General features: G+C 43.0%; 1 protein-coding gene across 7 annotated transcripts in view; it reads left to right on the forward strand.

Moving 5' to 3' along the window:
• SCN8A (sodium voltage-gated channel alpha subunit 8) overlaps positions 1-16,983 on the forward strand; it is a 178,651-nt gene that overhangs the window by 129,696 nt on the left and 31,972 nt on the right. For all 7 annotated transcript variants that reach the window (XM_079774836.1, XM_079774837.1, XM_079774841.1 and 4 more), the window contains 4 exons: positions 7,064-7,237; positions 9,247-9,603; positions 12,355-12,822; positions 13,373-13,490. In XM_079774836.1, coding sequence (XP_079630962.1) covers positions 7,064-7,237; positions 9,247-9,603; positions 12,355-12,822; positions 13,373-13,490 — 1,117 coding nt within the window. The remainder of the gene's footprint in view (positions 1-7,063; positions 7,238-9,246; positions 9,604-12,354; positions 12,823-13,372; positions 13,491-16,983) is intronic.

Consider the following 16,983-nt stretch of genomic DNA (forward strand, 5'->3'; position numbering starts at 1 on the left):
GAAGAAAGAGGAGATGAGAGAAGGTCGTAATATTTAGGGACTCCAGGAGGCACACTAACCAGAACCAGGTTCTACAATAAGCAAGCACTGGGTGGGGTGGGGTTTCAAGAGGGAAAGTAGGGTACAGTTAGCAATGGGGATGGAGAGTCGTGCATGGTCAGAATGCTTTGGACTGGCTGACGGGTTACATGTGAGGGCGACGGGAAAGAAATGAAGAATAATGCCTAGACTTAGGGGGTTAGTTACTGCAGGGAAAATGGCATGGCTGAGGAAGGCACAGGTTTGGAGTTTTAAATCTGCATGTATTCAGAATGAGATGTCTATTTATTCAGAGTGACGATGCCAAATGAGGCAGTTGGATATGTGCTGGACCTCGGGAAAACTTGCATTATGAGTGTTTTCTGAATAATAACATAAGCTCAAAAATACACTTTTCTGCCAGTTAACACACATGCCGAGTTTGGCAGAAAGAACACAGAATTAGAAGTCAGAAGGTTTGGGTTTTGATTCCTGTTTGATACCGTGTAACCTTAAATCAGCCATTAATTTCTGTCCAGAAATGTTGTAGATCTATAAAATGAGGCTAATACCATGTCATCCATCAGTGGGTGGGAGGATACAATGAGAACTTGAACCAAAGTTTTTGGAATCATGGAAAGTCCCCTATAAATCTTAGGAACTGTATTAGTGTAACTCAGTAGGAGAACTTTCACAGGCTTGGAGATTTGGGCAGAGTCTTTGATAAAAACCCGAGAAAAAGAGGGCAAGAAAAGGTGAGACTAGCCAGATGAGCACAACCTTGTCTTATTGTGGGAATGGGACAGTGGTTAGGTGTGTCTGTCTGTCGAGGTGCAGATGGGTGTTTCTGAGGGAAGATGAGAACAGTCTTCTGTAAATCTATAATCCCTGCCTCTTCTGCCCTCCCCACAAGAAAACTCTAATAATAGAAGGAACCTTACAGATAATTCAATCCAACCCCCGTGTTTTCTAAAGGAAGTTGAAGCCCAGGACAGCTATGTGACTTACACAGCTTTTGTATTGTTTTTCATGATTGTTTTCTTGCCTTTTTTGCAACCAATTGAACACAACAGTAGGTTTATAAGGTGGTTTTTTTAAAACAATCATACTGGGAAGTTTCAAGTATAGTATACACTTTTTTTTATTGAGAGTAAGTTGCTGACACACCCGAATACTTTAGTGTGTGTGTTTTTATGGACAAGTGCATTCTCCCACAGAACCTTGATTTAACCATCCGAGTCAGGAAATTAACATGGATTCATTGCAGCCATTTAATTCTCAGGCCCCTTCAAGTTTTTCCAATGGGTCCCAGCAATATCCTTTATAACAAAGGATTCCGTTTCAGAGTTACCTGTTGCATTTAGTTGTCCTCTCATCTTCTTCAGCCTGGGAGAGTTCCTCAGTCTTCCTTTGACTTTCATGACCATGACACTTCTGCAGACTACAGGCCAGATATTTTGTAGAATTCGCTCAGTTTGGGTTTGTCTGATGCTTCCTCATGATTAGGCTCAAGCTATGCATTTGGCAGGAATATCACACAAGTGAGGCTGTCTTCTCATTGCATCTGCCAGGTGGCACACACTTCTCATTTGTGTCATTACTGGAGATGTTGGTGACTTGGTTGAGGAGGTGCCTGCCAGGCTTCTCCCCTGTAAAGTTACTCTTTACCATTTATAATTAATAAGTATTTGTGATGAAGGTACTTTAAAACTATCTGAATTTTCTGTTCTTCATTAAATTTTTGATTCACTCCTTTATTTATTTACTAGAGGCCCGGTGCATGAAATTTGTGCATTGGAGGGGTGTGTCCCTCAGCCCAGCCTGCACCCTCTCCAATCTGGGAGCCCTCAGGGGATGTCCGACTGCTGGTTTAGGCCCGATCCCTCTCACAATCTGGGACTGCTGGCTCCCAACCACTCACCTGCCTGCCTACCTGATTGCCCCTAACCACTTCTGCCTACCAGCCTGATCACCCCCTAAACACTCCCCTGCTAGCCTGATCGACGCCTAACTGCTCCCCTACCGGCCCAATTGCCCCCAACTGCCCTCCCCTGCAGGCCCGGTTGCCCACAACTGCCCTCCCCTGCCAGCCCAGTCACCCCTAAGTGCCCTCCCCTGCTGGCCTGGTCGCCCCTAACTGCCCTCCCCTGACAGCCTAGTTCCCCGCAACTGCCCTCCCTCCCCTGCAGGCCCTGTTGCCCACAACTGCCCTCCCCTGCTGGCCCGGTTGCCCCCAACTGTCCTCCCCTGCAGGCCTGGTCACCCCCAACTGCCCTCCCCTGCCAACCTGATCACCCCTATCTATCCTCCCCTGCTGGCCTGGTTGCCCCCAACTGCCCTCCCCTGCTGGCCTGGTCACCCACGACTGCCCTCCCCTGCTGGCCTGATCGCCCACAACTACCCCCCCTGCCGGCCATCTTGTGGAGGCCATCTTGTGACCACATGGGGGTGGCCCTCTTGTGTGAGGGTGTGATGGTCAATTTGCATATTACCTCTTTATTATATAGGATATCAGTATGGGCTCATGGTTTTCAGTGTTATCCAGTGGGTTATAACCCGTTACTGTCATTTACTTCGGTGTTTACACCATTCCAGATTGGGCCAGTGGGAGTCCCTTCAGGTTGGTTTCTGGGTCCTTTCATCCCGTCCTCATTACTTACTTGTTTTCTGGTATCACAGGATTTCCCAAGCTAATTTTACCTTTTTCCTGCCTCAGGCCTGGAATCAGCCATTTCCCAGGGAGCCCTGGTTTAGTAGAAAATGATATTTAGAAGGGAGGATCTATTGGAGCAGTATGCAGGCCTAGGCCCTCTCAGTGCAGAGCTAGCTGTTGCTCTCAAGCTAACTGTATATACTGGACACCATGAGTTCATGCTGTCACTTCCAATTCTAACCCAGCACTGCAGGATTCATTCTGGTTTTCTCCTTTCTATGTTTGTAGCTCCTTATCTAACAAAAAGAAACCTGGTTGCCATTGTCTTTACTATGTTAACTTACATGATCAAAAGCCACTGTTACCTCTAACAGCTGGGCCCTCCCACTGTTCAGGCTCTGACTCCCTAGGCTGGGCTCTCCGGCTCCCACACCGGTGTCCTCCCTGTGGACCCCTCCTCATACTTCTCAGGCTCTGACACCCAGGCCAGGCCACTCCACACATTCTGGTTTCCTTACCCCACTTAGACTTGAATGCCTCACATTGGGCTGCTCCCGTGCACAGGTGCCCTGCTTAGGCCCCAGCACCTGGCACCGGCCTCCCTCCACGTGGACGCCCACCCGAGGGATTTAGGACTGAACCATTTGAGGGGTTGGGAATATGGAAGGAAGGGCATGTAAGTTTAATTTAGGAGATTCTAAGCAAAAAAAGGAAAAAGTTATTGCCCTTCTTTAGCAAATACACATCATTTCTTGACTACAGTTTAACCACAGCTTAGCTAGATTTTCACCCTTAAGGAATTCTTTTTATTTTTTAATTTTTCTTTCATCTGTGTCCTTGTAGCCTCTTATGCATACCTCTTTTTAAATACTTTTCAAAAGTCTGGGGTTTGCTCCAAATAAAAAGATATGCCAACTCTGAATTCAGAACATTCTATTAGAACAGCAGTTCTCAATCTTTTTTGGTCTTAGGACCCCTTTACACACTTAAAAAGAGCTGAAAAGCTCTTGTTTATGATAGTTATATCTATTGGTATTTACCATTTTTGAAATTGAAGCCAATGAGAATCTTAAATATTTAAAATCACAACAATGTACCCATTATGTAATTACATAAATAACATATTTTATGGGATAAAGTTATATTTTCTAAGGAAAAAAGGCATTGTTTGACATTTTTGCAAATATCTTTCATGTCTGGTTTAATAGGAGATAGTTAGATTCTCTTATCTGCTTATGTATTCAGTCCTTTGTAATGTATTGTTTTGGCTGAAGCATAAGAAGAAAACCTGGCCTCACACAGTTGCAAAAGGGAGGACCTCGTGCCCTCTGAAAAGGTCTTAGGGACCCCAGGGATCCTTAACTACACCTGGAGAACTGCTGCATTAGAACATAAATTCCTAGATGAATATTTGATGACATTCACGAGAGGGACATTTATGTACAGTTGTTGATTCACTGCTTACTCGTATAATTCTTCTTTATCCGCTTCAAGAAGCATATCTCAGAGCAAATAAGAATGACATCGTAGCCGAAACCGGTTTGGCTCAGTGAATAGAGCGTCGGCCTGTGGACTCAAGGGTCCCAGGTTCGATTCCGGTCAGGGCATGTACCTTGGTTGCGGGCACATCCCCAGTAGGGGGTGTGCAAGAGGCAGCTGATCGATGTTTCTCTCCCATCAATGTTTCTAACTCTCTATCCCTCTCTCTTCCTCTCTGTAAAAAATCAATAAAATACATTTAAAAAAAAAAAAAGAATGACATCGTAGGGATAACCATAAATCTACTCTTCTGTTTAAAAAAAAAAAAAAAAAGTCATTTCTTCATTCACCCAAACCCCAAATGATGGCAGCACACTGTGTTGAAACAACAGGGTTGCTGGCCTCTGGCCTAGACATTCGTGCCAGGCGTCTGGGGGCCATTCACCCCTTTGGAAGGCAGCACCACAGAACTGTGCCATTGTTGATTTTCTCATAGGGACCAAGTTCCCACAGTACGGATACTTCGTAGTCAGTCAGCCAGTGCTTATTACTGGGCACTTCCTGTGTGCTCACCAGGAACCAGTGGGACAGCAGATGCAGCTTCCACCGGGGGTGCATTAAGCAGACGAACATGTCTGTGTAGAGAAACCTTTGATGGGTTTACACCAAGGGTAAAATGCATGTCCGGAATTGACTAGCTGCCCTAACTTTCCCTGACCTCGCTTAGCAGGATGTTTTATCTGTAGATACTGAGCTTGCCTTATGAACTTTGATTTTGCCTAAGTGGATCTCTTCAGGTAATATTTTCTTTCCATTTTAGAATACTAGTACTGTAGCCATGACTGGTTTAGCTCAGTGGATAGAGTGTCGGCCTGCAGACTGAAGGGTCCTAGGTTCGATTCCGGTCAAGGGCATGTACCTTGGTTGTGGGCACATTCCTAGTAGGGGGTGTGCAGGAGGCAGCTGGTTGATGTTTCTCTCTCATCAATGTTTCTAACTCTCTATCCCTTTCCCTTCCTCTCTGTAAAAAATCAATAAAAATATATTTAAAAAAAAAGAATACTAGTACTGTATCTGCAATGTAGAAAAATGGGGAGCCACAAAAAAGTATATGGACCCCAAAAACTGGTAGCCCACTTAATCTATTTTGATATTTACCCTTCAAGTCATTCTGGGGTTTTTTAAATTTCTATACATCAATTCAGTATATTTCCACAATATCTGTAATTTAGGTACTTTTCACTATTTTTTTTTAATATATTTTACTGATTTTTTACAGAGAGGAAGGGAGAGGGATAGAGAGTTAGAAACATCAAAGAGAGAGAAACATCGATCAGCTGCCTCCTGCACACCCCCCACTGGGGATGTGCCCGCAACCAAGGTACATGTCCTTGACTGGAATCGAACCCGGGACCCTTCAGTCCGCAGGCCGACGCCTCTATCCACTGAGCCAAACCGGTTTCGGCTACTTTTCACTATTTTTAATTCTCTCCTCAGACCTTTTCTTTAACATTTTTCTTAAACTCCTTCCTGTGTAAATTTGGTAACCAGGTGGTTATAAGTACTAATTTATTGTCAGTTTTAAATCTATTGCATTTAAAGTCTTCACCTCTAAAAAACATAATATTCGGTAAGAGTCTGACATCACGAGGTTAGCGTGGAGCGAGGGAACTGGTTTGTTCATGGCATTTTACTTCCCTACCGCCTGTCATGTGACTGAGCCCGTGGGACACAGAGGCATTAGGCAGCACAAGGTGCTCTGTCAGGCAGCAGAGTGGGAGACACGTAACAGCGATTTTACAACTTTGCCAAAATGTGTGCGCATCTGAAAAAAGCAGAAAGGGGATATATAAAAAGGATAGTTGGATGCAAGGTGGTGAGATTATGGATGTTTTTTTCCTGTATTTTGTACACTTTTAGCAATGTTCTATTGCTTTACTGTTTAAAACAAGAAATCCTGTAGCATATGTTTACATTTGATAAGACATAATATCAAATCAGAAATAATGCTATATTTTCCTAATATAATTATAAAACAAGGAGTGATTTTTTATTTATTTATTTAGGCAAACGTCCCATGCATACGTACTCAAATGACTGCCGCCCCTTTAGAAGCAGTCACCTGTGTGGTATTCTCATTGCTTAGAATCATTGTTCAGCTACATTTAAATAATGTGATTTGGGTGGTTCTGGCAACAAAGATGGAAACATTAGGGCTGAGTACTTCATTCACGATGAAGATAAGGCCCTGGCCAGGTAGCTCAGTTGGTTAGAGGATTGTCCAGATACGCGAAGGTTATTGGGTTCGATCCCCCATCAGGGCACATACAAGAAGCAACCAATACATAAGTGGAACAACAAAATCAATGTTTCTGTCTCTCTCTCTCAATCTCTCTCTCTCTCTAAAAATCAGTGAATAAAAAATATTTGGAAGGAAGGAAGGAAGGAAGGAAGGAAGGAAGGAAGGAAGGAAGGAAGGAAGGAAGGAAGGAAGGAAGGAAGCCAGTGTTGTTCAGTGGTTGCGCATTGATTGACCCATGAACCAAGTGGTGGTCACTGGTTCAATTCCCTATCAGGGCACATGCCAGGGTTGTGGAATCAGTCCCCAGTGGGGGGGGGGGGGGTGCAGGAGGCAGCTGATCAGTGTTTCTCTCTCATTGATGTTTCCATCTCTCTATCCCTCTCCCTTCCTCTCTCTCTGAAATCAATAAAAATGTATTAAAAAGTAAAAATAAAAGTAAGACTTTCCTGCATCATGTGGCACGGTTATGGGACATGCAGATACTGATTCCTCCGATGCAGAATCTAACCAAGGCTGGCTTGTAAGGCTTCTTGGATAGATTATATTCAAAGATGGTGATAAAGCCATTCTCCTGTTATTTCTTTTTCTTAACCCATGCGTTCCCCCCTCAGGTTTTCACTGGAATTTTCACAGCGGAAATGTTTCTGAAGCTCATAGCCATGGATCCCTACTATTATTTCCAAGAAGGTTGGAACATTTTTGACGGATTTATTGTCTCCCTCAGTTTAATGGAACTGAGTCTAGCAGATGTGGAGGGGCTTTCGGTGCTGCGATCTTTCCGATTGGTATTCCACATTTCTCCGATTTCTTTTTACGTTTCCTATCTTGCAAATACTAGGAAGAGTTTTGCATAAGTTAATTTGGTTTTTTAAAATCCTTAGCTATATTCTACTCCCAGTTCCAGTTGGCTGTTTATTGGCTTAGCTAATAAAATCTTGAAAATGGTCCTGCTAAACACCTAATATAGAAGTCAGTTTTTAAAATCAATCAACAAACAGACATCAATTTTAGGAAGTTCCTCATAAGGTAATGATTAATGTAAAAAATGAAGGAGGGCTCCAAGGACATTCTGAGATCCTATTTGGATTTGCTTGTGAACCTATTTCTTTACCCGAACATCTCTCTGAAATGGCAAAAAGTCCTCCTTTTTCAAAGATGGCTTTCCTCGTTTCTTCTATTTTGGTGACTCCTTCCAGAAAATGAAAATAAAATAATCTTTAAAAAATAAATATTGAAATTAGCTGTTGAACTTTGGCTTTGTTTTCCATATCATTAACGAAGACGGGTTTTTTAAATTAATGTATTTGAAGAAGTTAATGTGTAATTACTAAAATGACTCTGAAAGAATAGCAACAGTATCTTCAGAATAATTTCCCATTAGCATAAGCATAAGTGATGTGCTGAGTCCCTTGAGAAGCTTTGCGGATCCCGATCAGACAAAGCATCAGAACTGGCTTAGGTTTCTCTCTCCCTATTGGGAAGATACCTGTGCCCTTGCAGCTGAAAGAACTTAAGGTTTTTTTCATCAGCATATCTAAGAGAATTGGAATAGAGTAGAAATACTTGTAAAACAGAGATCTCATTCAGTTCAAGTCACAAATTTAACATCTGCCAAGTTTCTGGAACCTCTGCTTACTGGTCTTTGGTTAGGATCCAGCCCACAGTAGACTTTTTGAGAACAGTTCTCATTATCTACAAAATGAGAAGCAGAATTAAAACATAGAAGGCTTAGCACTAATATTCTTAATAAATTAGAAGCTAGTCAAGAGGAGAAAACATGAATGACCCAGATATATACAGAGCAATATCTGGTAAACCTTGAACCCTCAGATAAGACTAAAGTTTTCAATAAAATAAAATAAAAATGTTTAAATCAATGCTGTTGCTTCTACTAGAATTCCTGTTACATTATCTTTTAGTTGTTAACTTATGACATCTGATGATAACCTCATTATTATCATTCCATTCATAGTCTTTATGCATTCTCAGGCTGTTAGCCAAGACCTTGTAATCTGTTCACATGAATGAATATAGAATATAGAAATTTCATGATTGACATACAAAAGTTCCTTCCTCTGAATTGATATCAACACAGGGTGGGGCAAAGTAGGTTTGCAGTTGTGAGTACATGAAACAGTGTATTCTTGTATTATTATTTATTAATTATTGTATTATTTTCCATACAAACAATTGTAAACCTACTTTTGCCCCACCCTGTACTAGGTATAGTCCCTTTTCAGAAGATGTTTGACATGTGGAACCGCCCCTTCTTGGAGGTTGTGCTTTCCTTCCAAATTATTCCAAACATATCGCAAAGTTTCATATCATCCATTGATTATTTATTGGCAAGCAAAAAAGCAGCTATTTAGAAGTTTTAAATGCTTTTTTAAGGGGACAGATAATTTATTGTCACTGTCCTTATCATACTAATCTTTTGGTTCACTACATATCACGTTTTCCTTGATATGTCCCTTGAGAAATTGAGGGAAAATTAATAGGAAGAAGATATGTTCATGTATGGCTTTTTTAAAAAGTAGGTTGGCTCAGGGACTAAAGCCAGTATTTGTGGTTCCTACTTCTAACTCTTTCACTTACTGTACAATTAATCAGTTTTCCCTTATTTGTTCCTCAGTTTCTCCCATTTTAGTCCAAGACTGTTAGAAAGTCCTGGGAATTTCCCAAGGGTGCTCAATAAATTTAAGCTGATCTTATTAATGTTTTATGCTTTTATTTTAGCCATGTGGTAAGAAAATGGATGGAGTATCACTTGTTTTTTGTTTGTTTTTTCCCTTAGCTCCGAGTCTTCAAATTGGCCAAATCCTGGCCCACTCTGAACATGCTGATTAAGATTATTGGAAATTCAGTTGGTGCCCTGGGCAACCTGACCCTGGTGCTGGCCATTATTGTCTTCATCTTTGCTGTGGTGGGGATGCAGCTCTTCGGAAAGAGCTACAAAGAGTGTGTCTGCAAGATCAACCAGGACTGTGAACTCCCTCGGTGGCACATGCATGACTTTTTTCATTCCTTCCTCATTGTCTTTCGAGTGTTGTGCGGGGAGTGGATCGAGACCATGTGGGACTGCATGGAGGTGGCAGGACAGGCCATGTGCCTCATTGTCTTCATGATGGTCATGGTTATTGGCAACTTGGTGGTTAGTACTAACTTGTACATCTTATCTTAGCCTAGAAGTCCAGTCTGCTTAGTCCTCCTAGTATCTTCCATGTCTGTGTTGGTTTTTATTCTTTCTTGGCCCAAGAACTCTAAGGTACAAATAAGGAAAGGAAGCTGCTATTTACAGAGGCCTACTGAGTCATAAGCCCCACAACCTGCCAACATTTTTCATAGTTATGGAAATAAACTCAGCAAAGTGACTTTTCTGAAACTCACATAGTTGATAAATGTCAGGGCTTGTATTAGATCCTAGACATCAAACTCTATACTCTTTCTACTACAAAAGTTTCTGTCTTCTAAACCAGAATTTCTCAACTTTGACACTATTGACATTTTGGGTTAGATAATTCTTTGTTGTGGGACTGTCCTGTGTATTGTAGGATATTTAGCAGCATCCCTGGCCTCTCTTCTTCACTGGCCAGTAGTGACCCCAACCCCAAGTTGTGACAACCAAAAATGTTTCCAGACATTGCCCCCTAGTTGGCAAAATTGCCCTACATTAAGAACCACTGACCTAACCCATCTTAGGGTTTTATTTAATTTGTAAAAACGACAGATTGGTTTCTTGCTCTACTTTGATCTGTCTGCCTGCTGTTTTCTGCCTCTGTATATAGAGCATTCACCAACAGATTTTAACACCTTGTTTCTCAGAGTGTGATCTGAGGACCAGCAACAATGAGATCACTTGAGAGTGTGTGACAAGTGCAGAACTTAGGCCCCACCCCAGAACTACTGAATCAGAATCTGCCTTTTTAACAAGATCCCCAGATAATTGACATGCATACTAAAGTGCATGGGAGCACCCATTTCTCAGATCAGGCCGAATCCCACTTGTAAGTGTAGAGGAAGGAGGATTGGAAGAAGGCACACTCAGAGGATCCCTTGTAAGCTCATCCATGTTAGTTCTCTTCCCTGTTCTGCAGTAGAGAAGCATTACAGTAGAGGGTTCCTACTCACCAGCCTCTGAAACAGCTATAGCCACCTCTTCTGTAATGTTTTTTTGTTTTAATCTCTCCCTTTCTCCATACCCAACCACGGTTCCCTCAGTCCTAATACCTCTAGTTTTTCCACTCCTTCAGTGAACACAGCTATTACCTACTAGTATGGAGTAGGATCAGCATTTACCAGCCCTGACTCACCCCACTTTCTCTAGTCTCCCATTCTCAGTTGTCTCAAGGACAGCTCTCCATGACTGTCTACAGATCCCTGAGCACATGAGAAAGCCACCTATTATTTCTTCTTCTGATGACACCTTCCCAGGTTCCCCTTTGCTCACTGCTTCTGCTCCTCTAGTCTCTAGGAATCTGTAACTATAAGTCTCTTCTGACTCTTTTCTCCCCATTCCCAGTAAATGTTGGATGTCTTTCATACATCTTCCTTCCTTTTCTGTATATACATCTTTCTTCATAGTCTAAGATCTGCCCCTCCCTTTCCATTTCTATAACCCACCCGGTATTTCTAGAAGACCACCAACATCATAACCACCCAAGTTTCACTCATTAAAAAGGTCAAGTCCCAGGCCCTACACCAGATCTACTGGATCAGAATCTCAGGTGAGGCCAAGGAACTATGTAGTTTTAATAAACATCCCACCACAGGAGATTCTTGTGCATTCTAAGATTTGACATCACTATAGCCTAATCCAGACCCTTATCAACTCATGCAAATATGTCTCCTAACTCCTAGTTCCTAAGGAGTGGCTTTCTCAAATCTATATAATCATCTGTGACTCCTTTGCTCAAGAACCAATAGTGGATCCGATTAAAATTCAAATCCCTCAATTTGGCCTTCAAAGCCCTCTCCAGTTCAACCTCCTCCCCCCCAATATTACCAACATGCTCCTTTTTAATTCTACAGATGGCCCAGATAATCCAGATATGTATATTTCATGTATTGTTTCCATCCTCCCACTCTGTACATACTATTACCTCCACTTAAAATATATGCCTTACTCTTCAGAAGTGTGACAAATTAAGGGCCAAGTATAAATCAGGAAGTGAACACCTCTCCCACTTTTCAAAATAAGTTTTAATAAAAATAATGAACCTTAATGACCAATATAGTAAAACAGGAAATTAAAAGAGAAAGAAAGAAAGAAAGCTTGTATCCAGTGGCTTAACTCTTAGATATACAACAGAACCATCACTGTCTTGTAAAACTATTTTACTTTGATAAATGTTAGGAAAACAAAATTAATTTTTAAAATGAGATGACATGAAATGTATTTTAGTTCTACCTTCTTGGTTTGTTGTATGAGAGTAGGGCTCTCCAAGCCTATTTTTTCTAACATGGGTCCTCCAAGGAATCTACTGCTCATGAGCATTTGGCATTTATGCACTCTTTGATATTCTCTGGTAATTCATATCTACCTTTTTGGTTTTATTTTGGGGGGATTTTCTTCCAAAATGGACACAGACTTTTTTTTTCTGTTAGTAAAAAAGGTAACCAAGGTACACACACACACATACATACGTATATATACTAGTATATGTAAAACTATAAAAGAACCAAGAAAAGAGGTGCTAAACTCCTTATATTACAACCAAAAATCAAACACAGTGCTCACCTAGTCACATGAGCATTTAAAACACTATGTGGGCCAAGCAAAACTCAATATAAATTCTTGAGTGTGTTACATAAGTCTGTAGGCTGCCAGTTTCCTAGTTTAATGGATAACTTACCTAATACTATGCTACATTCACTCTCCTTTTTCCTAATGCTACTGGTACAGGTGCTGAACCTGTTTCTGGCCTTGCTCCTGAGCTCCTTCAGTGCAGACAATCTGGCAGCCACGGATGATGATGGGGAAATGAACAACCTACAGATCTCAGTCATCCGTATCAAGAAGGGTGTGGCTTGGACCAAAGTGAAAGTGCATGCCTTCATGCAGGCCCACTTCAAGCAGCGTGAGGCCGATGAAGTGAAACCTCTGGACGAGTACGATAAGAAGGCCAACTGCATCGCCAACCACACTGGTGCAGACATCCACCGGAATGGTGACTTCCAGAAGAATGGCAATGGCACCACCAGTGGCATTGGCAGCAGCGTGGAGAAGTACATTATTGATGAGGACCACATGTCCTTCATCAACAACCCTAACCTAACCGTGCGGGTGCCCATTGCTGTAGGCGAGTCCGATTTTGAGAACGTCAACACAGAGGACGTTAGCAGCGAATCAGATCCTGAAGGCAGCAAAGATGTAAGGTCCCAGCCTAGAAACCAACCTTGATCCTGTGTGAGAACAAGCAGGGCTCTGACAGCTCCAGATGTTTGGTTCAGCTATGGGCTTTGTAGCGAGAATCTGGAATAGCCAGCTCACCCCCTCTCCCCACATTGCCATTCTAGGCCTTCCCTAGGTGGCCTAGATTCCGGAGATGTTCCTGGATCTATCTCCATGGCTCCTGGATCGTCTAGGTCAGAGGCTGGAGTACACCCTCAAGTAGTTCCCTGCCATTAATCTGTTTGAGCGGAATCCCTGAGACCAGCCTATGGCCACATTTGTTTAGGGTGGGTTACTGTCATCTGTAGTGCGTTCTAATGTTATATCACATCCTGACAGAGGTTTTGAAGGCCCTGTGGTAATTGTTTGCCCGTCATGAGTTGGATGATGATGACTTTAGAGTAAGAATTGAGGAGAAAAATTAAAGCTAGTACATCATCCACACCAGAGGTATGGAGTAGTCAGTGGAGAGTGGACATGTTGCTGCAGAGTCTCTTGATCTTGATCTCCCTTTTCCTTGCATATCTAGAAACTGGATGATACTAGCTCCTCTGAAGGAAGTACCATCGATATCAAGCCAGAAGTAGAAGAGGTCCCAGTGGAACAGCCTGAGGAATACTTGGACCCAGAAGCTTGCTTCACAGAAGGTGGGGGACAAGGAGGAGGGGGGGCACGGGGCACTTGCTGCTTACATTGTCGCTAGGGATAGTGGTTGTATGAGAGGGTGGGACTCAGTGGCTCTCTTAAAGAACATTGTTCTCCACCTCATCATTTTGAGGGCAGTTGATACTGTTTTCCCTGCTCAAACTATTATTTTTTATAAATCTTTATTGTTCAGATTATTACAGATGTTCCTCTTTTTTCCCCCCATAGCTCCCCTCCACCCGATTCCCCCCCTGCTCCATGTCCTTACCCCCCCCCCGCCTCTGTCTTCATCCATAGGTGTAAGATTTTTGTCCAGTCTCTTCCCTCACCCCTCACACCCCCTTCCCCCTGAGAATTGTCAGTCCACTACCTTTCTGTGCCCCTGATTCTATCATATTCACCAGTTTATTCTGTTCATCAGATTTTTTATTCACTTGATTTTTAGAGTCACTTGTTGATAGATATATATATGTTGTCACTTTGTTGTTCATAATTTTTATCTTTACCTTTTTCTTCTTCTTCCTCTTCTTAAAGAATACCCTTCAGCATTTCATATAATCCTGGTTTGGTGGTGATGAACTCCTTTAGCTTTTTCTTGTCTGTGAAGCTCTTTATCTGACCTTCAATTCTAAATCATAGCTTTGCTGGGTAGAGTAATCTTGGTTGTAGGTTCTTGCTGTTCATCACTTTGAATATTTCTTGCCACTCCCTTCTGGCCTGCATAGTTTCTGTTGAGAAATCAGCTGACATTCGTATGGGTACTCCCTTGTAGGTAACTAACTGTTTTTCTCTTGCTGCTTTCAAGATTCTCTCTTTGTCTTTTGCCCTTGGCATTTTAATTATGATGTGTCTTGGTGTGGTCCTCTTTGGATTCCTCTTGTTTGGAGTTCTCTGCGCTTCCTGGACTTGTAAGTCTATTTCTTTCACCAGGTAGGGAAAGTTTTCTGTCATTATTTCTTCAAATAGGTTTTCAGTATCTTGCTCTCTCTCTTCTTCTGGCACCCCCATAATTCGGATGTTGGTACGCTTGAAGTTGTCCCAGAGGCTCCTTACACAATCTTCATATTTTTTTATTCTTTTTGTTTTTCTGGTTGGGTGTTTTTTGCTTCCTCATATTTCAAATCTTTGGTTTGATTCTTGGGGTCCTCTAGTCTACTGTTGAATTTCTGTATATTATTCTTTATTTCAGACAGTGTATGCTTAATTTCTGACTGGTCCTTTTCCATTTTTTTGGCATTCTCATTAAGATCCTTGAAGGTCTCACTAAGTTTCTCAGAGGTTTCTAGAAGATTCTTGAGTAAACTTATAACTGTGGTTTTGAACTCTATATCCAATAGTTTGCTTTCCTCCATTTCTTTCATTCGTGACATGTTTCTTTGTCTCCGCATTTTGGCTGCTTCCTTCTGTTGATGGAGTGGCTTTGTGTGATAGGTGACCTATAGGGCCCAGTGGCTCAGCCTCCCCAATCACCTGAGGTGAACACTCTTGGTGCACCCCTTTGTGGGCTGGGTGCACAGTCTTGTTGTAGTGAAGCCTTGATTGCTATTGGTACACTGGGAGGAATTGACCTCCAGGCCAATTGGCTGTGAGGACCAGCTGTGTCTATAATGGAAGAACTGCTGTGCTGGAGACACCCTTATGGGGCAGGACTTGTTTCAATGGGGCTTTGGTGCTCACTGAGTCTGCCTCTTAAGTGTGTCACTTATAGATGTGAGGAGTTGAAATCTGGTATCGTCTCACACTGACCACTAGGTACACTGGCTCCTGGATCTCTAAGGAAATGCAAGTCATCTACTGCCTGAGGCCACCCAATAGGAGCTACAGGGAGATCTGCAGATTTCTCCTCTTTGTTTGTGGTTTGGAAGTTTTGGCACTGTTTGACCCAGCTGCAGATTGTTAGGTTAAGCTGCGAAAGGGCAGGCCATTCATATGCAAAAGCCATTGCGCACAGTTTGGGTGGGTTTGTAAATTGGGTGGGGCGGGGTCTCAGGGAATCACCAGAGTGTAGCAAACAGCGATGGCTGCCAGTCAGCCATCTCTGTGTCTCCGTGTCTCCGCGTCCCACGCCCCAGCGCAATAAACAATGATTCCTGTAAGCACCTCTGTGAGAAAGCCACCCTCACTTTCTGACCTGATGCCAGACAGTCCAGTTTCTCCCCGTAGGAGTCTGGGTCCCCAGAGTCTCACCGGAAACTGGAGTTCAGAGCAGTCGGGAGCTTGTATCTCCTTTCCTATTGAAAAAAAACAGCGCACCCAGTTGCCAGCCCGATTTGCGCACCTCCGTACCTCTGCTTTTCCGCGCCTCTCTGCACGTCCTACCCGGTCTCAATGCAGGTTTTTCTTTCCTTCTAGTTGTAGAACTTCTACTCAGCCAGCTTTCCCGTGGTTCTGGGTGATAGTTGTTTTGTCTTTTAGTTGTAGTTTTGGTGTGGTTGTGAGAGGCAGCACGTACAGGTGTTTACCTATGCTGCCATCTTGGTTTCTCTGAGCCCTGCTCAAACTATTCTCTAACATTTTTTTCTTTTTTGTTAATCCTCACCCAAAGATATTTTTCCCATTTTTCCACTGATTTTTAAAGAGAATAGAAGGGAGAGGGAGTGACACAGAGAAACATTGATGTGAGAGAGACACATTGATTGGTTGCCTCATGCATATGCCCCAACCAGGGCCAGGGATCAAGCCTGCAACTGAGTTGCATTCCCTTCACTGGAATTGAAGTCATGACCCAACGCTCTAACCACTGAGGAAACTGGCCAGGCTTTTTCTTTTCTTCCTCTCTCTCTCTCTCTCTCTCTCTCTCTCTCTCTCTCTCTCTCTCTCTTTAAATAAGAAACATCAGTGATGAGAGAGAATCATTGATAGGCTGCCTCCTGCACACCCAACACTGGGGATCAAGCTTGCAACCTGGGCATAAGCCCTGACTGGGAATTGAACCATGACCTCCTGGTTCATAGGTCAATGCTCAACCACTGTGCCATGCTGGCCAGGTAATCTTTTTGTTTTTTAATATGTTTTTATTGATTTTATAGAGGGAGGAAGAGAGGGGGAAATAGAAACATCGACGAGAGAGACATATTGATTGGCTGCCTCCTTCATGCCCCCTACTGGGGTGTGAGCCTACAACCTGGGCGTGTACCCTGACTTGGAATTGAAACGGCAACCTTTGCATGGGACAGTGCTCAATCAACTGAGCCACACTGGCCAGGGCTCTAACTTTTCTTTGTCCACTTTCTCTTGGCATCAATCCAAAACTTTCCATTAGAAAGGCCTTTTCTGTCAGGGCTCTGCCTGCCTCTGAGTACCCTTTTCCCTCCCTCACTTTGTGGGACATCTTCCCAACTCCAGGGGGCCCTGGCGGCCTTGCAGCAGGGCCTCGGCCCTGCGAGCCTCTGGATTTCTTCATCAGATGATCTGATTCGTCTGCTGTGCTCCCAGCTGTGTGGTGGGGCTGGGAGACAGAGGAGAGGGCAGGGCTGGCTGGGGCATGTTCACGGT

Source organism: Cnephaeus nilssonii, assembly GCF_951640355.1.
Source record: "Cnephaeus nilssonii genome assembly, chromosome: 6".
NCBI lineage: Eukaryota > Metazoa > Chordata > Mammalia > Chiroptera > Vespertilionidae > Cnephaeus > Cnephaeus nilssonii.